Source organism: Silene latifolia, chromosome Y (assembly GCF_048544455.1).
Source record: "Silene latifolia isolate original U9 population chromosome Y, ASM4854445v1, whole genome shotgun sequence".
Taxonomy (NCBI): Eukaryota; Viridiplantae; Streptophyta; class Magnoliopsida; order Caryophyllales; family Caryophyllaceae; genus Silene; species Silene latifolia.
The window spans coordinates 205,793,898-205,818,652 of record NC_133538.1 but is presented as its reverse complement, the minus strand read 5'-3'; the positions used below and the strand labels follow the sequence as shown (position 1 = coordinate 205,818,652).

At 39.1% G+C, this 24,755-nt stretch overlaps 1 protein-coding gene and 1 non-coding gene across 2 annotated transcripts; both read left to right on the top strand.

The window, feature by feature from the left end:
* The first annotated feature begins 1,121 nt into the window (after positions 1 to 1,121).
* Positions 1,122 to 2,594, top strand: LOC141629941 (F-box/LRR-repeat protein At4g14103-like). Its single transcript, XM_074442852.1, has one exon. It carries the CDS (start codon positions 1,122 to 1,124, stop codon positions 2,592 to 2,594), a length of 1,473 nt encoding a protein of 490 aa, XP_074298953.1.
* Positions 2,595 to 23,294: 20,700 nt separating this feature from the next.
* Positions 23,295 to 23,401, top strand: LOC141635387 (small nucleolar RNA R71). The gene has a single exon (XR_012540080.1). It is a non-coding gene; the product is annotated as a small nucleolar RNA R71 (small nucleolar RNA).
* The last annotated feature ends 1,354 nt before the right edge of the window (positions 23,402 to 24,755 follow it).

Below are 24,755 nucleotides of genomic sequence, written 5' to 3'. Positions count from 1 at the left end.
GTTATTACGACCAGTGCATTTTTTGCACGGGTTTAAAACTAGTTCCTTTATATTTTACTGATAACTGTTATATTGTGTTGTGCTAGTCGTTCAATTAACGGATGTTTTTTATAATGGTTTAACACTTTAACATAAACTAATTTGATTTGATGGCCGACGAGCGGTGACATTATTGGTTATACATTTTAGTTTCAGTTGGAAGCTTAATTTTGGCTTGACTATGCACTCTTTGATGCGTATAAGCTATATCTTTAAATACGGGTCAGTATGTATTGCTAAAGGAAGGCCATGTTCTTTCTTTCTGAAACATTTTTCTTCTTCGGTGTATATTATACATCAAATAGCCAACAATGTAACCGAGAAAGCAGTACCAAATCTTGTAATTTGTCTCAACTAAGAAGAATGACAAAAAGGCGTACACGAGTAACATTCTAAATTTGATAGGCTAACAACTGAAAATAAACAAACCGGAACGAACGATGGAAACGGATAACTTTGCCATCTGTAGTCCAAGCATAACTTATGCATAACTTCAACTCGCGTTCTTGTCTGCGTCTCACATTACTCCTCGGCAGCCAATTGATTACCCTAAGATTAAAAGTGCTGCAAGTCAAGGGTCGTCTAAGAAGGATTTCGCAGGTACCTAACATTAGAAATTGCCCCCATCAAATTTTGACAAGTTATGTTAATCTTTATATTTATAGATGTATGGTGGTGCTCTCTCGAAGGAATTAGTATGTTACTGTAAAAGACTTGATGTTCTCTCCTTAGAAAAATACATAGGGGTGTATATTTAAGAATTTTAGCATATTCGACAAATCAATATGCTAATTACAAGTTGTTTCGTATGTTAATTCAGAGTTCTATGATGAGTTAAAAAAATACTTTCTCCGTTCCGGTCATTTGTTTAGCTTTTATTTTAGCACAGAGATCACAAAAAGAGGAGTTGAAAAGATACTTTCCTAATTTGAGGGAAGGGCTTCTTTCCTAATTATGCCCATATTTCTCATCAGTTGAATTTTAAATCAAAAATTCTATTTTTGATCTCACCCTGGAAAACTATTCCCTATAAAACAAACTTGAACCCTACTAAAATCCTTGAATTATTCCCCAAAAAAATCATGAACTTAATTCTTGAAGACTTAGCAGTCGAACGTGAAGCGGTAAAGATGAGAGTCGACAGGCTGAGTTCTCTCCCCGAAGACATTCTTATCTTAATTATCTCCCTTCTTCCTCTCCAATTAGCCATCGCTACCGGGACTTTATCCCGTCGATGGCGTGGTCTCTGGTTCAACACAACCTCAATTGACATCACCTTCCGTGAGACTTATAAGTTGGTACGTAATCTCGATACCACATTGAATAATACCATGAGACAAATTACCTCACCTTTAATCCATAGCTTCAGTTTCGAATTTGTTGAACCCTACTTTAATCTAGACTTTTGGGCGCCTTGTATGGATATTATAATTCGCGACGTTTGTAACCGGAACGTCCATCAACTTAAGGTAACATGGTGTAATCCTTCATCTTGGGATAACATATATACATTACCAAGTGTTATTTTTCAAACGCAGTCGCTAGTATCGATTGAATTGGGCTCCAAAAGTGGCTCGTTTATGCGTAAAGATTGGCAATTCCCCGATGATTGTGATAACATCAATCTTCCAAATTTGAAGAACTTAACCATTCACTTTGGTCCGAATTATCAATGTATTTCAAAACTAGTTAAGGCTTGTCCGTCACTTGAACAATTGTCGTTAAATTGCTGGCCTGACCATATCTATGGGCCTTTGCGAAGCCACACATTTGTGATTAATGCCCCAAATTTAGAGTACTTGGCTATTTTCGCTCCAAAATCCATGACTTTTTCCTTTGAGGAGGAACCGATTGTGCTGCGTGAAACCAAAATTGAATTTACTGATCTTCACCAATATCAATCAGATAAAGATAAATTGTCTAGATTGTATAAGGCGGTTTCTAATGTAAGGATCCTTACCATTGATATTTCTGCAGTAGATGCCTTATCTACGGTGTTACACAATGTTACTCGGCTCACAATTAATATGAAATCGAGCCATAGTTTAAATACTTTGTTGTCACTGTTAAAGATGTGTCCTAAAGTAGATGTTTTGACCCTGAAAGTTTGGGGTGTCGATAATTATAACGAGCCATTGTACCGAAATCCTGGCAATGTAAGCACCTCACGACGAGCACTCAGAAGGATAAAGTCGATAAATGTGGAAATCGATAACTGGGTAACTTATTGCAAGCCTGGGAAATCATTATCACGCCTTATAGTGCATTTGTTAAGAAGCACTTGCAATTTGGAGCACTTCAATCTTAGTGTAAATGATTTTCATCAAGATTGGGACTGGCTGCCGTCGGATAATTGTTCGAGTAATCAAGAAGATGAGTTAAAGTTGTGCAAGAAACTCTATCGATGGCCAACGATCTCCAGTTGTTGTGATGTTGAATTTAATGGGAGATTTTTCAAGATGTCTCGAAAAAATGGTCCCAAAATTACGACTACAAATGGCGAAGCTATCTATTTCCATCCTTCCCGGAAAGGTTTGATTTATAAAGAAAAATGAGTTTTTTTTTTTTTGGTATAATAGAAGTATGTATTGTTTTCGATGATGTTGCAAAGAAGTACCGAGTATTTAAGTTTCTGCTATACTAATTTGGTTTTGAATCTTTGTTTGTTAAGTACTACTCCGTCGTTTATTTAAGATTCTGCTTATATATTTCCATCAAATTTTTTGATGTTTCCTAATAAGATAAAAATAGTTGGGTCTCAATCATCAGCATTTCGAAAGTGCTCGTCAGTCATCATGATTTGATCTTTGCCATTGCATCAACAAAGCGTCCTGCGATGAACTCGTAGAAATGTAAAATACTCGGTTTTATACGAGTATAAAATACTCCGCTTTATGTAAAATACTCTGTTTTGTTCTGCTTCTCACTTTTCAGTCCTAAATTTTAACTTTACTACTATAGATGATGAAAACGACGAAAGCGGGATGGTTAATATTTGAGTCATTGCAAAACTGAACCAAATAATTTCTCGAATTCTAACAATGTTGCGGAAGGTGGCTTCGGTATATCTACAAGGTGAAATTACTTATGACTCAGAGTCTCAGACGTAGACTAAATCGCTCATCAGTAGTTTCCGATCAGTCCAGGTGCGAACCCAGAAATAAAATTTTGGGATAGCGAATTTTTCTGATGTTGTATAATAAGTATTGTTAAGTTGCATATTTAAAAAAAAAAAGAAAAAATAGGGTAGCAAAAGTCGATAATCTTAATCATTTTCTTGAAATTTGGGGTAGCGAGTGCTACCCTTTGCTACTATGTAGGTTCCCCTCTGCCGATCACTATATTTCGTGTTGAGATGCACAATAATGTAATGTCTGTTACCTCAATCAGTAGACTATACCATCAATTATATGGTTTAGAATCTGAGCTCTGTACTAAAGTTTTCGACTTTTGTTTCAAGGAATCCGAGCTTTACTGTAAAGTTTCTGAATAACACACTTAAACATAAAAAAAAAAAAGTTTTAAAAAAGCTCAGAAAAAGTATACATATGCTCGAATAGATGTATAGTGGTTGTACAATACTTATTATACAACTAGAGGTATAGTATTATTTGTGTTTGGCAATGAGAAAGCAATTGCGGTTTTTTTGGTTCATAATCATCCCAAAGTTGCTATTAATTTAAATGGAAGTGATTGTTTTTTTTTTCGGTACATAAAAAGTTTAGGTTCATGGGTATGTCTTTTACCCAGTCCAAGGCCTGGGCAGATCACCGACCTCTTTGATGACAAATCGCATACCAACAAGTCTATATTTTAACTCGATCGAAATCAAACCTCTGGCTTCAAAAGATCAGAAGGTGGACTATTTACCATCGGAGCCAACCATGTTGTGGGCATAAAATGGGTGCTAAAACAAAATGGATATGATTTCGATTGGGCCATATTCAAATTAATGGGGTATTTATATAAATGAATACATGTAGTATAACATAACACAAGTGAAAAACTAATAGGCTATAATATCGGAATAATATCGGATAATATCACAACGATATTATACGATATTATCAGGATCACATTATTATCGTATTCCCTAGCTAATTACTAGGATTACTAGTATAGATCCCGCGCAATGCATGCGCGGTATAAATAGAGTTTTTATTTTCAAGGGTATTATTAATACATTTAAAATATATAGGTACCTTATTAATTAATATTTATTTTTTCACTCCATTGTATTTTGATATGAAAATGAAAAAATTGCAATGGAAAACTAATCAAAGAGAATTGTAAAGTTATGAAATGTGTATTTTTATGAAAATATTTTTATTTTATCATAAAACTAAGAATCATTTTTATAAAGGTTCTCCAACTATTTTAATGATTTTTTTCCTCACAAAACTAATAGTAAGAATGTGTCAAATTCTCTAAAGTTATAATTATTGCATTAACGAAAATTACCAAATTATATTTTATTGTTTAACACCAATTTTTTTTATTTTATGGAACAAAATAATAATTTTGAATTTAAGCAAAAGAATATAGTTAATTATAAGATTATATTTTAATTAAAAGATAATAGTTTAGTGAAAGAAAGTTTTACTTGTTTCCTTAGTTAGATAAATGCATTTTGGAGGGAAACTAAGAGAATTTTTATTCTCTTAGTAGTAGGGGGATGCTCACATTGTAAGCCTTATAAAAGGCCATCGATTGATTGAATGAAATACACACTTCACCTTCTCCTCTCCTCTACAATCTATACTCTTCTAATCTTATCAAAAACCCCGAAATGTTAATAGTAACTCCGAAGGCGGAGGCGGAGATAGAGGAGAAGATCGACTGAGTACCCTCTCAGACGACATTCTTATCGAAATTATTTCCTACCTTCCTCTCCGATTAGCTATTGTTACCGGTTCTTTATCTCGTCGATGGCGTGGTCTTTGGACAAATAGAACATCCATCGACATAAGCAACCGTACATTAGGAGTGTCTCCTTATAAATTCTCTTTCTATATTGTTTTTCGTAACATCACGAAGCAAATTAGGTCACCTTCCATCCATAGTTTCTTCCTCGAATTAGACGGGTATACTCCGTATTGGGAGACTACTCTCAATTCTTGGCTTCATCAAATTTGTTGCTCCAATGTCCAACAAGTCCAACAACTCAAGTTAACGTGGCCGGATTTTTATTCTCATCCCAAGCCTATATTGCCTTGCAACTTTTTTCAAGTACGCTCGTTGGTATCGGTCGAATTAGACCAAATGTTCGGTTGGGTATTTCCTGAAAATGGTGATCAAATCAATCTTCCCAATTTGAAGAAGCTGAGCCTTAAATTTCACGGTTCGCAACATAAATGCATAGAAAATTTGATCAAGATGTCTCCATCACTCGAAGATTTGTCTTTAAAGTTGGAGGATAAAGGTACGAGTTGCAATATAATTATGAACTATTCGCATCAAAATTTAAGGCGTTTGTCGTTGAAATTGAATATCAATTACAAAACCGAAGTTGTGATTAATGCCCCAAAATTAGATTATTTGGATGTTTGTGGTCGGTATGACACGGTATTTTGTTTTGAGGAGGAACCAGTTAAGTTAAGCGAAGCAAAAATCCAACTTGATGACGACATGCCTTATGATGAAGGAAAGAGGTCGATGATACCATTTTATGAAGCGATTTCTAATGTCGAAACTCTTACATTGGATGTTTTTTTTTTATTTTTTTGGAAAGAAGTGCATAAAATTAGAAAAATAGAGGTTCGATTACATCAAGGGGGTGGGTCGGGGGGGAGCGGCTCAATGGCCGTCACAAAGTCACTAATACAGAGTTGAATTACAAAAGAAGGAGCGAAGTCCCAATTAAAACAACCATTACAATGAGTAGTATCCGCTAGCGCAGCTTTTGCAAGGGCATCGGCTACTCCATTTGCAGATCTCTTCTCAAATTGAAGCTTCACCCGGGGGGAGGTCTCCAAAAGGTGCCTACACTCGAGGAAAAGGCTAGCAAATTGGCCACACGGGGGGCCGTGCTCAAAATAGAGGTGACCGCATGTAAACAATCAGAGGCAACAATAAAAAAATCCATGGACTCATTACACCTCAAAAGACAATCCCTTATAGCAATGACCTCACTAATAAAGGGATTAGGGGCGAGAAAGCGACGAGACCAACCCCGAACCCAAGAGCCAATGTCATTCCTAACCACACACCCAGAACTAGCGAGAGAAGAGGAGGGGGAGAAAGCCGCGTCAACGTTGGCTTTGAGCCAACCAAGCGGGGGTAAGGCCCAACTACCGGGGTAGTAAGAGGCAGAGGAAGAGAAGGCACCCGGGGGCAACGGGAAAGGTGGCAGGGGGTTAGGGGAGTTGGCAGAGACCCAGGAGGAGGCTTGGGAGGAAGAGGAGTCGCAGAAAGAGGGGCAAGAACTGGGAGCAACGTTGGTGAAGATTGTATCACACCGATGTGTCCAAAGACGCCACAGAGTGAAGGTGTACAGGGTGGGCCAAGAAGGTGTGGAGGAGGAGCAGTTCTCATGAATCCAAGGTTGGAGGTCAAGGGTGAAAAAGGAAGTATCTACGCCTAAGAAAGTCCAGACGTCGGTGGCAAAACCACAGTCACGAAGGATGTGAAGGGCGGATTCAGGGAGAGAGGGGTTAGAGCAAATGAGGCAGGAGGGGGAGGGGAGGATGGATCTTTTGAAGAGAGTAAGGTTATGGGGTAGCTTGTCCCACCAGGTGAGCCAGAGGAAGGTTTTGATTTTTGGGGGTGTAGAGAGGTCCCAGAGCCAGTCAAGGGAGGGGGTAAGGGACGGGGGCCGGTTAGAAGAGTCCAGGAGGGAGGAGTAGGCCGAGCCAATCGAGAATTTGTTTTTAGGGGCAAGGGAGGTAGAAAGGATATCAGGAGGACAGGAGGAAGGGAGTGGAATGGTCACGATAGAGGTCAGGACATCGTCAGGGAGAACAAAATCAAGGTTATTAAGATTCCAGCAGCCATTGGAAATAATAGAGTTGAGTTTGGCATTGTGAGAGGTCGCATTGAAAGGTCCACAAATAAGATCTCTGAGTGGACCAAGGGTGGACCAACTGTCGGTCCAGAGCCAGATGGAGGTACCGTCACCAATGGACCAGATCAAATGAGGTTGGAGCAAAGGAAGGCCAATTCCAACATTCTTCCAAATGTGGGAGCCCTTGCGGAAGGAGGAGGGATTGGGGGTTGGGTACTTGCTTAGGATTGCACGAGAGGCAGGAGTATTCTTGTTAAGGATAATATTCCAACTCAACTGGGTAGAGTAGGCATCGTTGAGTGGGCGGGCAGCTTTAATGCCCAGGCCACCAAGGGACAACGGTTTAGTGACCAGATCCCAGTTGGAGAGATGAAGTTTTTTTGAAGAGGTGCCCGACCACAAAAAGGATCTGGTGATCTTGTCAATATCGTCAAGGATAGAAGAAGGAAGGCGGATACATTGCATAGAATGGGGAGGGATGGCATTGAGAGTGGACTTAATGAGGCAGAGTCTTCCTGCCATCGACAAGAATTTGGATTTCCAGCTAGACAATTTGGAGTGGAGGGCATCGATGATGTGACGGAGGTCAGCTTTCTTGGGTTTAGTTCCTTTAAGGGGGAAACCAAGGTAAGTGCCAAGGTTGGGGGTAGCTTTAATGCTAAGAGCATTTTCAAACATGTGGGTATTCTCTGTAGAAGTGTGTTTGGAGAAAGTGATCTTGCTTTTTGAGAAGTTGATTTTTTGTCCCGAGGATGAACAAAAGTTAAAAAGAATGTCTTGGAGGGCGCAAAGGTTTCGTTCGGTTGCGCGCCCAAAAAGAAGGATGTCGTCAGCAAAAAGGAGATGGGAAAAGGAAGCACCACCTTTACCCAACGGGAAAGGGGCCCAATCAAAGTCAAGGCAGGACTGATGGATGAGGGTGGAGAGGGCTTCCATACAGATGATAAAAAGGTAAGGGGAGAGCGGGTCGCCTTGTCGGATGCCTCTAGAGGGAGAGAAGCTTTGGAGGAGGGTTCCATTTAGAGCTACTCTAGTGGTGGGAGAAGAAATACACTCCATGATAAGAGAAATGGTATCCTTGTCAATATTTGCTCTGGAGAGACAAAGGTGAATGAAGTCCCATTCAAGACGATCAAAAGCCTTTTCTAAGTCAAGCTTGAGAGCGAACCACCCGGTTTTACACTTGGAGGTATGCATGGAATGGAGAATCTCATAAGCGATGATGTAATTATTTTCAGGGCCTCGCCCAGGGATCGAGCTGCCTTGGTTAGGGTAGATAATGCTGTGCATATGGGGTTTGAGACAGTTGACAATGATTTTAGTGATGATCTTGTAAGAGGTATTACAGAGGCTTATGGGTCGAAAGTTTTTAATGGTTTGGGGGGATGGAATCTTTGGGATGAGGGAAATGGCAGTTTGGTTAGTGCTTTTGGGGATTCGTTTGGTGCGATAAATGTTTTGGATGAAGGGGATGATGTCCTGTTTGATGACATGCCAGCATTTTTTGAAGAAACCGGCGTGGAAACCATCCGGCCCAGGGGCTTTTTTGGACCCAAGAGCGAACAGCGCAAGGCGAATTTCGTCCTCGGATGGAATCATGTAAGAGGTGATTGGAGGGCAAGGGTTGCGAGTGACCCAAGTATTCGAAAGCTTCTCAGTGGAATAGAGTTTGGCGAAGTAGTTGGTAATATGGCTAGAGAGGTTGTCATGACCAGAGATGGTTTGGCCCACGTCATCTTCGAGAGAAATAATGCGGTTGAAACTACGTCTCATAGCAACGGATTTCTGAAAGAAGGAGGTGTTTCGGTCACCATCCATGAGCCAGCTGATCCGGGCACGATCACGCCAGTAGTGATGTTCCTGGTCAAGGACTCTATTGAGGTCAAGGGTAAGAGAGGCATGGAGATTGTTAAGATACTCCGAGTTAGGAGAGAGGCAGAGGTCGCGTTGAGTACCTAGGAGTCTAGCATTAAGAATTCTTTTGTTTTTACTAATGCTGCCAAAGACGGTTTCGGCCCAGGCAGAGAGAGTACGGCTGAGGGAGAGAAGTTTGGTGGGGACATCACCAGGGGAGGACAACCAGGCGGACTCGACAAAGGGGAGGAAGTTTGGGTCTGTAGTCTAGACAGTCTCAAATTTAAAAGCTTTAGTGTGATTATGGGTGGGGAGGGATGTTTTAAGGATGATGGGGCAGTGGTCAGAGGACAGACGAGTAAGGTGATTATTGTGCGAGTTGGGGTAGGCGTCAAGCCAGAGTTGATTAATCCAGACACGTTCAAGGCGTTCAAGGATTGGGTTGAGTCGTCTCTTGTTGGTCCAAGTAAACTTAGGGCCTGAGAAGCCCAGGTCAATCAAGTGACAAGAGTCCATGGTCCAAGTAAACTTACATTGGATGTTTTGGTACTACATTATATCTCTACTATTTTCAGTAATACAACTCGTCTTAAGCTTAATATGCGAACGTGCTATAAAATTGAAATACTGTCGTCATTACTGGATATGTGTCCTGCGTTGGACGTTTTAACCATAAAATTTGGAGATGTTTCTAAACATTTCAGATGGAACTTGAATCCTCCGATGCATGACCATGTACGGCCCGTACCACGAGTTGTTAAGCGGATAGAGATCGAATACTTTTTGGGCGAACATTATTACAAGCCTGTACAGTCTTTCTTAGAACTAGTTGAGTACTTGTTATTTAGCAGCAGCATTGCTTCAGAGCACTTCAATTTTAGTTTAACCGGTGATAAATATCGCGAAATGGAATGTGTAGACCGTGAAAAAAGAATGGAATTAGACTTGTGTAAGGTATTCAACAAGCTTCCATTGAATTGGATAGAAGGTGAGATCGAATTTGTAGGGGAGTATTTTAAGATGTCACGAAGAGCTGGTCCTAAAATTCGAGGAGCAAGTCGCAAAGTTATCAATTTTAGTTGTTCGTCAGGAGACAATTTCAAATTTTAGAAAGAATAATTGATTTTACGTTTTTTTTAAACAATTGTACCTTGTTAATTTATCAATTTGCTACTACTTTTTATTTGCAGTTTACATTGTTATTGATTGTATTCTTGGCAGGAGTCTTTGAGACATTGCGATGAAAGCGTCGTTAGAGCTCCATATGGCTATAGTCATATTTATTACCATATATAACAAATCTCAAATGAGCATTAAACTATTAACTTTTCATTAAAATATAACTTTTCATTAAACTTAATTAATTTTTTAATTAAAATAAAATAAAAGTCTAAATACAAATTTTTAATCTTTGTTGGAGAATAATTTAAAGCATATTTGCTCTATATAAAACAAAAATATAAATTTATATTTTAGATTTGTGAAAAAAAAATATAATTTGAGAAATTTATAAAATGAAATTATTAGCTTAGTGATAAAAAAAAATTCATTAATATACACATTTCATGACATTATTAAATAGTTTTGTAGTTCAATATTTTTTTTCACGGCAAAATATAATAATGTGAAATATGAAAACTTAATGAGGTGTTAATTTAGCAGCATAAGTAATAAAAAAAATAAAGACTCTATAAATACCACGCATTCATTGTGCGAGATCTAAATTAGTATTTAAATAAATGTATTAAATTTATTTGGGATATTCTACATGGTAGATTGGTAGCACTATATTTTTTTATATTTTAAGGGGTACCCCTCCTTTCCTACTAAAAAACTTTGACCGCGCATAATTCATGGTAATGAAATCGGAACGCGGCGTAACTGTTTTTTCAAATTGATCGTTTTTCCGAGATATTTGATTTAAAAAAAAATTGTCACTTTATGAACTTGTTGCAAGAGTGATGGTCGGTCAAATACTTTTAACCAAATAAACTTTGACTGACTATAGCTCATGGATACGAGTTCATAAAGTAACGATTTTTTTTTTTCAAATTGATCATCTTTACGAGATGTTTAGTCTGGAAAAAAGATTTGTCGTTTTTGGAGTTCGTAACCAAGAATTATAGACAGTCAAAAATTCCTAGCTCAAAACGAGGGTAGAATATACAAAAACAAAGGGATAGCCTATAGAATATCCCAATTTTTTTTTGGAGAGAATATCCCAATTTATTTTCATTTGCGGTAAAAGTCAAATTAGGTTATACACAGTCAAATCATAACTCAACCAAAACACTGGGAAGATCTTGTGAAAGAGTGAAAACCCTTAAACGCTAAAGTCCTGAACTCTCTTTAGCCACTTTAAACCACATCGATGGCCGTCGAAGAAAAGGCGAAGAAGAGACGGAGGAAAAATAACAACTTTCAAAGTGAAGAACAAACAAATGACCTGCTGAGTTCACTCCATGACGATTTGCTTATCGTAATTATCTCCTGTCTTCCTCTTCGATCAGCCGTTGTCACCGGGTTACTATCCAGTCGATGGCGTGGTCTATGGAAGAACATATCCTCCATTATCATAAGCGATCGTAAGTCCGATTATAAGTTTATATTTTCTGATGTTTTTCTTAACGTCATGTTGCAAATTAATTCCCCTTTCATCCATCGTTTCCATCTCGATTTTGATGGCAATTTTTCGAGCAAGCATTGGCGGCCTCCTGACTATTCTTGGCTTCGCCGAATTTGTGACGGGAATGTCTGTGAACTCAATTTTACGCGCCCCTCTTATTTTTATGGTAAGTATAAGCTTATATTACCGAGTTATATTTTTCAAACGCGGTCACTGGTATCCATCGAGTTGGACTCGATGGTCGATTGGGAGTTACCTAACGATGCTGATTCCATCATTTTACCCAATTTGAAGAAGCTAAGCCTTAATTTTTCTTATATTCGTTGCGAGTTCCTGGGAAAACTAATCAAATCTTGTCTATCGCTTGAAGAGTTGTCTTTAGATCAGTGCCTAGAGTCTAGGACAGACGATTATTTGAAATGTTCAAATCAAAATCTAAGACGATTATTTATAAACTGGAAGTCCGGGAGTAAAAGCAAAATTGTGATTAACACCCCAAAATTAGAGTATCTGAATGTTTGTGCTCCGTTAGCTGCGATAGTTTGCCTCGAGGAAGAACCAATTGCGTTGCGTGAAGCTAAACTCCAAGTTACTGAAAAGCATCATCATCTAGACGATGAAGAAAAGAAGTCGATGTCAAAATTTTACGAAGCGATTTCTAGTGTTGGCTTGATTACATTGGATGTTGCAGTACTAGATTGCATATGTACCGTGTTTTGCAATGTAAATAGGGTTACGTTAAACATGAAACAATACGTCGATACCCTTGATAGTAATTTAGTGTTGTCATTACTAGACTTGTGCCCCGTGCTAGACGTTTTTGCTCTAAAACTTGAAGGCGTTTGTACTAATACTAAGAATATACCGTGGTTGAAACTCCCCTCACATTCTAGCCGTTCAAGCACCTTACGACGAGTACTCAAGAGGGTGGAGGTAGAAATCGACTGGTGGGATTACAGAGTCCCATCAAAATATTTCGTGGAGTTGGTAGGATTCTTGTTACTAAGCGGCACTATCGATTCAAAGCATTTCCATTTTAGGTTACATGCTGCAAGATATTGTCGAAAGGAAACTGTAGAACGTATAAAAAGAATGGAAATAGATTTATGCAGGATATTTCATCAAGCTCCAATGGTTTCTAAGGGACATGAGGTTGAATTTGTTGGGGAGTTTTACAAGCTGTCTCGTAATGCTTGTCGGAAATTTTCAAGAGCAAATCGGGAAATCATCTATTTTAGTTGTTCGCAACCACGAATAGAACTTTAGTGTTTTTTTTTATACAATAGTGAATGTTGCATCTTATGCAAAAATATACTTTTCATTGTTTAAGTTGCCGTTTATATTATCTTACAATAGGCATGAGTCTTTGAAACATTGCGATACAATGAGTCAATGATTGTTTAAGTTGCCGTTTACGGAGTATATAATAAGATGTGGCATGCATAAGAGCTTAAATATTTGTTGTTTTTGTCGACAGAGCTTACGTTAGTCCATAGATCACGCCATTGACGGGATAAAGTTCCGGTTGCAATGGCTAATCCGAGAGGAAGGCAGGAGAGAATTTCAATACGAATGTCGTTGGGCAACGAGCTCAGTGATCATCTCTTTGTTCTCTGCCTTCCGAATTGTTACCATCTATCATCTCTATTTTTTGCCTATAAATTAAATAAATTCTTCTCATAAATCGATAAGTTAACAGATAGAGCTAAGCATAAATTACGGAGTACATACTAAATACCATAAGATCATGCAAATGTCAGCTAGTTTAGCGGGTATAGTCATGGGGTGATACACTCATGTGACTTCCTTTACACACAAAAAAATACGATAAAATTGCTCGGAATTAAAAGGCAGAGGGATAACTTCATCTACTGCTTGTCAACCTTTTCAACCGACCATTCGAAACATATTTGTGAAACATCCCTACAAATTCAACCTCAAATTGCGTTGATGTCATATAATACTTGCATAGTAGCTTGCACAAATTCAACTCCTCTTTTCGTCTAAGATTTAAATTACTTTTCTGAGCAAAATGTTTCGGACAGCCCACCCTTAAACAGAAGCGATCTATGTCTATTTCGCCGCTTAACAAGTACCGTACTAACTTTAGGAATGATTGTGCAACCTTATGATATGTCCAACCACCTTCGATCTCTATCCTCTTGAGTACTCGTCGTGAGGTTCCTATACGGCTAGGATTCATTAGGGTTCTATCCTCGATACTTATATCCCACAAGTCTAGGATAAGAACGTCTAATAAAGGACACAACTCGATTACTGACAGCACGATCTCAATGTTGTGGCACAATTTCATATTTAGTGCCAGTCGATTTACGTTGCCAAAGACGGTAGACACATTGTCTAGTACAAAAACGTCAAGCTTGAGGAACCTAGCATTACTAATGGCCCCATAAAATTCCGACATTGCCTTGTTTTGATCCGCGGATAAATGTTCATTGCTGCCGCTGTTAATTTCTGCTTCATAAAACGAAAGAGGTTTCTGTTCAAAGCGAAATATGACGGATTTTAGAGTATGCGTAACCAACTGCTCCAACTTTGGGGTATTAAGCACAACTATGATATCCCCTATAATACTTGTGTGTATATTCAACCGTCTTAAATTTCGATTGGAAATTATAATATCATGTTGAAATCCGTCACAATACAAGAATTCTAAAAGCAAATCCTCGAGAGATGGACAAGACTTCAATAGCATTGCCAGCAACTCAAAATCGAAAGGAAATTGGTTAAGCAACAATCTTTTCAAATTCGGAAGATTGATTTGATCAGGCAACTGCAAACCAAATAACTTCGTTAACTTGAGTTCACGGACATTGCGGTCACAAGCTTGCAGAAGCAAAGAATCCAAAGGAGGCGACCAGATCGTGTTTTTACCTTGATCTATTGGTTCGATAACAAAACGGTCTATTGACGGTGAGGTAATATGCGTCATGAACTCAGGAAAGTACTTTAATTCATAGCTGCCTATATTTATAGAGGTTACATTAGTCCAAAGACCACGCCATTGACGGGATAAAGACCCCGTAACGATGGCTAATCGGAGAGGAAGCAAAGAAATAATTTCGATAAGAATTTCGACAGGAAGAATGCTGAGCCTGTCATAGCTTTGTTTTCTACGTTTGATAGTCATCTATGTTTTCTACGAAAAAGGTTTAAGCGTGTGTGGCGTGTGTATTTAACCTAATTTTTTTAACTTACGACTTCCGAGTCTAATGGCCCGACTAGGGGTGTTAACGAGACGAGCCGAGCCCGAGCTTGGCCTTGCTCGGCTTGTGCTCAAGAACCAAAACTCGAGCTCAAGCCGGTTTCGAGCTTACCCGAGCTTGAAGAAAAAGGTGCTCTTATCATGCTTGCGAGTTTTAATGTGAGCTCAAGCCAAACTCAAGCCCAAACCGAGCCTATATATAATTTGCCAATTTTTGATTTTTTTCCCCGATATTTTCAATAAGAAGGCAAGAATGTTGTATGTAGAAATAATTGGCAAATCAGCGAGACATTTGATATGTGTGATACAAATATATAATCATGATAAAATATTTTTATAACATATGAGCAATATCTTAAAGCGGCGTTCATGATAGAATATTTTTATAACATATGAACAATATCTTAAAGCGGCTTTTATGTAAACTTCTTTTTCTATTGTTTTTGGCTCTTATAGCTTCTTTGTTTTCCTTTTCTTGGCAAAAATTTAAGGAAACTCTGTTTATGTAAACTTCTTATTATTTTTGGGGTAAAAGTAATTTATCTTATACTCCATTTATTCCGTATATAAGCAAAAGAAAGAGACAAAAATTAGGTCAAGAACACGCTTAAACCCTGAAGCTTGAAATTTGTTTAGGCCTTAAAAGAATGGAGATGGGCGTCAAACTTAGTAATCATAGCGTAGATAGGCTGAGTTCCCTCTCCGACGACGTTCTTATCGAAATCATCTCCTTACTTCTTCTCCGATTTGCCATCGTTACGGGGTCATTATCCCGTCGATGGTGTGGTCTTTGGACTAAAGTAACCTCTATAAATATAAAACTCCCTGATTTCAAGAATTTTCCTGACTTCATGTCACATATTACCTCACCGTCAATGATATGCGGGGTTTGTCGCACTCCCCCGATCAAACAATTTACTCAACTAATGTAGTAGGGTAGTCGAGGTCGAATCCACAGGGAGCATGGGTGATTACTAATTGTCTATATTCTTATGCTTAGCTAAGTCGGAAATATTTGGATGAGGTTTAAAACTAAACAACTAAACTAAATAAAATAAAATGCAAATTAATAAAAGATGATAAATGAGTAAGAGAGGAATAAAGTTGTAAATAAAATGAATAAAAGGCCTAGAACTCGGTTCTCCCACAACAATTCGTAATTCCACATACTAACTCCCTAGGCTAATCACTCGGGTAGACAAGTAAGGAGGAGATGGCTCTAATTCGCCTAAGACCCCCCTCTCGGGTTCGAAGTAGGACACTACCACTACCCACCAACCCCCCTCTCGGGTTCGAAGGTAGGAATCCCTAACTCAACACTCAACTACCCCAAAATCATGCACAATTCCGAGGAGGTCAAGAACTTGGTCAAGGTCATTAAGCCCCCATCGTATTCCGGGTCATCCCACTCCCTCTCTCGAGGGTCGATTTCAAACGCTAATCTAGAGGCACCCTCCCTTAGTTCTCCCTTTCGGTCTCAACTAAGGTTAGCGATAAGACCAAATTCCGGGTACCCGATTCCCTACCTAACCAACTCTCGTTGGTGGACAAGGGTTACAAGTCGACACTACCCAAAATCGATCCTTAAACCATGTAATTCCTCTAAACTACCCTCACCAATTTCCCCAAATAATTAGCCTTTATGTGAATCAATTAGTGAAATTACTCATGTTGGGTCAAACCGAGTCCTAGTAAAAGACTACTCACTAATCATGTTTCTTAAGACAAAAGAGACAATAAAGATGGAAACTTTGAGCATAAACATGGTGGAAGAACAAATTCTATTACTAATCATACAACAATCCAACTTAAATTATAAGGAAAGACAATTTAATTCAAGAGACAATGAAGATTAAACTAAAGGCACAAACTTTAACTCAATAAAATCAAAGACTCAATCTTTAACATGAGAAATTCAAAGATTCAATCTTGTAAACAACAATGGTGAATAGAGAAAAGATGAACAAGAGAGAGAATAACAACAATCTAACATAAACAATTAAGATTAAACTTGAAAGAAAAACAAATGTAAACAAATGAAATTAAGAAGAGAAATTATACCAACTCAATAGCAAAGAAAGGAACTTGGATTGAAATATGGAAGGATTCTTCAATTCCCCAAATACAACCCAAAATTACTAATTGTAAACTAGTGAAAAGAGAAGAACTTCAATGAACAAAAGAAGAATTAAAATAATAATTAAAGAAAGATAACAACTTTTTCTTGAATAAATAAGAGAGGAAATATGAGGGTTTTACAATATTGAGAGAGAATAAGATGAACTAGTCTAATTTCTTGTCTAATTGTGTAATGAGGTAGTGTGTTCTTGTCTCATGTGTTAATACTACTATTACTAATAAACCTAATAATAATCCTAATAACAATAATAATAATAATAAGGGCTCTCTCCCCCACTAAAAGACACGACACAACCAAAAAAATGAAAAGGGGAAAGGGGGGATAAAACAGTACAAAAAGGCAAAACAAAGAGAGCAAAAAACGACAACACGGATTGAAAGCAGCAGGGGTAGCTCAGCCGGTCGACCGGCCGTCGGTGATGGCACCGGATGGGAACCTCCTGGAAACTTGGTGAAGATTTGATTGTATTCCCAGCCGGTAGGGGTGTCGACGGTCGGTGACCCGGCTGGGGATGCAATTGCTTGTTGCGAGTTGGGAGCCGGTTGGCCGGCAGACGGGTGCCCGTCTGGGAGTGCACTTGTTGCATTTGACTCGATTTCGATTTCGAGTCCGAGTTCGTCATTGGTGATTCAATTGATGGTGGGAATTGATGTTGGTGACGGGTCTGAACCGGCTGTCGTCGTTGTTGCAGGTCGGGGTCACTGCAGCAGCATTGGTTGTTGCAGGTGGGCGAAAATGGTGGTGAAAATGGTGAATGGAAATGGCGGAAGAGAGTGGAGTTGGTGATGCAGGGGCGAGTTGTATGGTGAGGTTGTTGATGCCGTCGGTGATGGTGAAGGAGAGTGAAGTTGGTGGTTGACGAATTTGGGCACGGCTGATGACTTGGGGTCGTGGTTGTGGAGGTTGGTGTTGGGTTTAAAATGATGGAGGTGGAGATGGTTGTTGGTGTTTGTCGGGGTGCTGTTAATGGAGATGGTGATTAATGGTGATGGGGTAGTATGGTGAAATGGTGGTTTATGCGGATGGTAATGGAGGTTGGATGGAGGATGGTAATGGAGGATAAAAATGGTGAAGGTGATGGTGCGGGTTTCAGGATGATGAAGATGATGTTGGTTAATGAAAGGTCAAAGTCAAGTTGACCTTGACTTCCTCATTTAACTCATAGCTTTGACCCGTCTTTGACTCGTCTCAATTCCGCCTTGGTTTATTGTAAATCGAATCTCCTCTTTATTACTTCGCGTTACCTACAAATTATTATAATAAAGTAATATTAATAATAATATTAAATAAATATCCGACTAATTATTATAAATTAGTTATTAAATGAGCTTATTAGGCATTTAAGCACGCAAAATCGAGTCGTAATAAGATATAAATGCGGGGCAAAAAGCGACTAAAATATTATTCATCAAACGTCCCCACACTTAAACCTTACTCGTCCTCGAGTAATCTCATTTAAACTAAACCGAGACCCTTAATATAAAAGACTAGCTAAACTAATAATATCCGATGAGAGGCAATTTACGGGCCTTCTCCGTCCCTTCAACTCACACCAAAACACAATGAGGTATGCATTCCGATGCAAGGCGAGTGGGGGCTTGCGGAAAATTTTGACGCATCCAACATTTAAACACGAATCAACATGTAAGATGCATCACAAAAAATCAAACCGCTTTCCTCATCTAAGCGGCCGTTTTACTTTCAAAAGATGAATAAAGAGAGTCATTAGTGGAGGATGTCGTCTCCGGGTCTTACCAAGGTGTCAACTCCCTAATTCTAGCTCAAGTAGCCAACATTGACAACACGAGATGCCAAAGAAACAAATTCTTGGCGGGAAAGGGGAAGTACTTAGCTATACTCCCAAGAATGACACGACACACACAAGATTCGACTCCATATCAAACCCTTTGACCAAAAGGAGACCAAAGCCCGACTCTCAAGGGTTTCACTAGTCACTCAAATGAAAGAATGGGGTGATTTTTGTGACAAAAAGTAACCAAAATCACTCTCCTAACTCGACTTGCGAAGCATGCCCGCAATCTAATATGGTACTATATCCAATTTCCGCAAGAGAAATGTCAAATGATGCGCATACAAGAGACAATCGGGTTGTAATGGGGCTTGGGTTAGGTGAAAAGGGATCGGTGCAAACACCGTTTTATGACATGTGAGGCTATCGGATTGAGTAGTCGACACATCTAACCGATTCACTAAACTCTACCCATACAAATGAATTCTTCAACAAAATATGGCAAGATTGCCACTTCCAAAAATTATTCAATACTCTTCAAAACAAACTCAATTTTCAAACTACCAACCCTTTATTTGAAACAAAAATATACATTCTTTTCTTTTTGTTTTTTCATTTCATTTTTCTCTTTTTCTATTTGTTTTTCTTCTTCATTTTTTTTCTTTTCTCTTTGATTTTCTTTCTTGCATTTTTCACGACTTGTTCACCTCTTATTAGACAAAAGTAGCCAAAGTTGCATTTCACTCATGTGGCATTTCGATCATACACCTCAAGATAAGTCAAAATTTCAACCCAAATATACTCCACAAAAGAACCACAATGACAAACTACTCAACCAAGGTGAGTTGTTTATGGGATGTAGTTGTTTTGTTGGCAATAGAAACGATATGGGTTAGGCTCAAAATGGGTTAACAAAAGGAAACAATTGACTCAAGGGCATAACAAAAGCTTATATGGCTATTGTGAGGTTACTTTATTTGAACAAATATGTCTCAATATGCACACCGACACTTCTACGGTAAGGAATGAGCACCATACTTATGCGTTTTGACATGACATACCACGTAAGGAGAACTACTCTCATAACCTAAACGGGGCCGGTTTGATGGACCGGCCATAAAAAGGCTCTATGCTCACATTTTAGTAGCTATATCGGACCTAGGTCAAGTCTCGGGCCTAATACGGTCTCACAAGGTGGTCGTTACTTGGTTGTTAAGCTAGACTTCCTGGTTTTTGCAAGCAAAAACCCTAACATGTGTCATCAAAAGGCACGGGCTATCAAGAGGGAAATGACACGGGCAAAACAAATTATCATCATTGGCAACATATGCCCTCCACATTTAGACTCCCTATGCAAAAATTTACATACGAGATGCAACGTGTATGAAATGCAACTAAACATATGAACATTCTACGTGAATGCAAGAGTGAACACATATATACAATTCTAGTCTAAATGCACACCATTTCTAGTCCTAACAACACACCAACAACACACATATCCAAAACGGTTCCCAAAGGGAACACCCACATCACATATCCCGTCCTCCTCCATGCTTATATATACAAAAAGAAAAGGAAGGATAAAGGAGAGAGAATTGGAAGAATTTTACCAAGCGTCTCCGATGATTCATGTGTTGCCTATCAAAATGGTTAGGACAAATGCAATATATATAATATAAACAATGCAAAAAATTTGAGATTTTTGAATTTTTTCAATTTTTAGGCATTTTTGCGATTTTCTCAAATTAACAAGCAAATATATATAGAAATATAAACAATATGCACAAAGTGGATATTTCCCTCCCCATACTTGAGATTTACATTGTCCTCAATGGAACAAAGCATAGGGAGAGAATAGGAAAAGAAAATAACATATTTTTGTTGGTTTTTTTTGAATTTTCCAAAATGTAAGAACATGTTTTTGATTTTTTGAATATTTGAAAATAAATAACATGTTTTTGGTATTTTTAAAATTTTCAAGTTTTTAAGATTTTTATGTAATGAATCCCCTCCCCACACTTAAAACGTGAAATTGTCCTCAATGGAACAAATGTAGGGGGGAACAAAAATGCAAGTAAAGTATAAGTAAGGGAAGAGAATACATACAATTTAGTGGTTCTTGAGGGACTCCACCAAACCTCTCATGCAAAATTTTGTTGTTTGAAATTCCAAGTAGCATGATCCATGTCACTCAAGGCACGGAGGAGACGGTCAAATGCTCTATCAAAACCTTCAACTAGACACAAGTAGTGCCAAGCTATAGCAAACCGCACCCGACCTCTCTTTCAACACTTCTTATCATAGTTCCTCTTACCCTCTTTGGCTTCCTTTCTTGGGTCCTTTTGATGGTTAGAACCCTTAAACTTGGAATGGTAGTTAGGTGGTAGAAGGAACGGAATCTCATAAGTTTCACTTGTTGGGCAACTCTCTTCTTGGTCACCAAAGTAAGGAAATTGGTAGGGAATAGTAGGTGGAGGAGTCAACTTCTCAACATTGAGGTTCATGGTGGTGTCATTTTTATCCCAATTTTCTTGACTCTCCTTTTGACCCGAACTATTTCCATTGAGAGCCGCCTCCAAGGCATCTATTTGAGCTTCCCAATCACTTGAAGAGTTATCCAACCAAGGTGCACCTTCAAAAGAGCTTAGAACAAATGAATCCGGAGAGTTCAAGAATGATTCAATCTCATCATTAATTTGGTCTTCAAATTCATCTTCTCTTGAGTTGTTTTCACCCAAATGTCTTTTAACATCAACTCTCAACAAAAGATCACCTCCATTTCCCTCCTTGTTTATTGGACAAACTTCCAATGGATCCAAGTGTGAAGGCTCAATATTATGCTCATTCAAATAATCCTCCAACACATCCACCCTACAAGAAGAGTCACTTATAGAAGAAGATTTCATGGATTTTTCCAACGAGAATTCCATCTTGTCATCACCAACTTGAAGGGAAAACTTCCCATTCTTAACATCAATCATTGCACCCCCGGTAGCAAGGCATAGGCGCCCTAGGATGATTGGAATTTTGGAATCCTCGGGAATATCCATCACATAGAAGTCGCAAGGTATCACAAGTTTTCCCACCTTGAGTGGAACATCCTCCATTAGGCCAATTGGATACCTCACCGATCTATCCGCAAGTTGTAAAGAAACTCTAGTTGGTAAAAGCTCAAATCCCTTCAACTTCTTGAAAATCTTGAGAGGCATTAGGCTAATGCTAGCTCCCAAATCACATAGGGCCCTCTTTATTTGAATGGATCCAATTGTGCATGGGATAGAAAAACTACCCGGATCTTCAAGCTTTTGGGGCAACTCATTCATTAAGATTGCACTACATTCCTTGGACAAATTCACCGTTGTTGTTGGACTCAAGGAATTTTTGTTGGAAATCAACTCCTTCAAGAATTTTCCATATGCGGGTATCTCCTTGATGGCATCAATAAAAGGCATGGTGATGTTCACGCCTTTCATCATGTGCATGAATTTCCCATACTTTTGCTCAAGCTTTGCCCTTGCCAACCTTTGGGGAAAAGGAATTGGTGGCACATATGTTCTCACAACTTGTTCCTTGGGTTCTTCAACAATTTTGGTAGGTTCATCAACTACCATGGGAGTTTCCACAACAACCTCTACAAGATCATCTTCAACCACTTTTTGTGGTTCAACCACAACTTCCGGTTTGCGACTCTTTTTCCTCTTTACGAACACCCGGTCTTCCAACTCCCTACCACTCCTCAAATGTATAGCATTAATGGTTTTTGGGTTCTCCTCGGTTTTACCCGGAAATTTTCCATTTGAGGCTTGAAATTGACTTATTTGAGAAGCCAATTGAGAGATTTGATTATCCATCACTCTTTGGGAGGCTTGCATTTGAGTTCTTAGTTGGTTGATAGAGGATGTGGCCTCCTCTTGCCTTTGGTTGGAATGAGTGATGAATTGGGTTTGAGAACTCATTAATTGCTCTATCATGAGCTCCACATTTGACTTTGGTTGGGTGGATTGTTGAAACGGTTGGGAAATTTGTTGAAATGGTGGGTTGGTTGGTTGGTTTAGTGGTTGGAATTGTGGTCTTGGTTGGAAGGTGGGATTTTGCTTTTGGGCTTGGAAATTTGGTGTAAATTGTGGATTTTGTTGGAAAATGGGGTTTTGGGCATTTTGTGAGTCATGGGAAAAATTTGGGTGGGCTCTCATTCCGGGATGGTATTGATTGTTGTTGAATGATTGTCTAGCCGGAATTGATTCCCACACTCCATTCACTTGCTCCATACAATTTGCCTCTCTCATCATCAAAGGACATTCATTTGGTGGATGCACTTGATCTCCACAAATCTCACAACAATATACTTGAGACCTACTTGATGAAGAGTTTCTAGAGGTGTAGCTTGAGTTCAACAAAGCAACTTGTTGCTTGAGTTCTTCTATTATTCCTTTAACCTCAACATTGTTGGCCGACTCAACGGCAGTATTTCCATTCCTCTTGTGCCTATCATTATTCCAATGAAAAGTTCGGGAAGCCATTTCCTCAATAAGCTCCTTGGCCGTCTTGTGATCAATTTTATCTAATGCCCCTTTTCCCGAGCCGGAATCTAGGTTCATTTTCATTTCATTGCTCAACCCCTCATAAAAGTTATTGATCAACTCATCATCCCCGATCCCGTGGTGAGGACATAACCTTTGGAGTCCCTTATACCTTTCCCATGCCTCGTAAAAGGTCTCATCATCATGTTGGGTGAAGCCTTGGAGCTCACTCTTGATTCTTGCGGTCCTTTGTGGTGGAAAGTACTTGTTCAAGAAGGCCTTGGAGACATCATTTCAAGTTCTAAATGAATCGGGCTCACAACTCTTCAACCATTCCTTAGCACTCCCCCTCAAGGAATAAGGAAAGAGTCTAAGGCGTATGGCATCCTCCGACACTCCATTTGCTTTGAACATGTCACAACTATCCAAGAAATCATTAAGATGTTCATTGGGGTTTTCGGTGGCTCCCCCTCCGAATTGGTTTCCTTGGACTAGTTGCAACAAATTAGCCTTCACATCAAAGTTATTGGCTTGAATAGGTGGCTTGACAATACTTGGGTTCACCACCTTCTTCGGAGCCAAATTATCCCTCATAGGAACCGCGGCCATTGTTGGTTTCAAACTCAATCTTATAATGCAAAAAGCTTATACACTTGAAGGAGAGAGTTAGCAAGACAAACGGCACACCAAGGTGTGCAAAAGCAACTAAGACTTAGTCTAAACTAGAAAAAGACAACTAATATCATGCCAATGCTCCCCGGCAACGGCGCCATTTTGATAGCGGGGTTTGTCGCACTCCCCCGATCAAACAATTTACTCAACTAATGTAGTAGGGTAGTCGAGGTCGAACCACAAGGAGCATGGGTGATTACTAATCGTTTAAATTTTTGTGCTTAGCTAAGTCGGCAATATAAGATGAGATTGTTAAACTAAGCAACTAACATAAATGAAATAAAATGCAAATTAACTAAAGATGATAAATGGGTAAGAGAGGAATAAAGTTGTAAATCAAATGAATAAAAGGCCTAGAACTCGGTTCTCCCACAACAATTCGTAATTCCACATACTAACTCCCTAGGCTAATCACTCGGGTAGACAAGTAAGGAGGAGATGGCTCTAATTCGCCTAAGACCCCCCTCTCGGGTTCGAAGTAGGACACTAGCACTACCCACCAACCCCCCTCTCGGGTTCGAAGGTAGGAATCCCTAACTCAACACTCAACTACCCCAAAATCATGCACAATTCCGAGGAGGTCAAGAACTTGGTCAAGGTCATTAAGCCCCCATCGTATTCCGGGTCATCCCACTCCCTCTCTCGAGGGTCGATTTCAAACGCTAATCTAGAGGCACCCTCCCTTAGTTCTCCCTTTCGGTCTCAACTAAGGTTAGCGATAAGACCAAATTCCGGGTACCCGATTCCCAACCTAACCAACTCTCGTTGGTGGACAAGGGTTACAAGTCGACACTACCCAAAATCGATCCTTAAACCATGTAATTCCTCTAAACTACCCTCACCAATTTCCCCAAATAATTAGCCTTTATGTGAATCAATTAGTGAAATTACTCATGTTGGGTCAAACCGAGTCCTAGTAAAA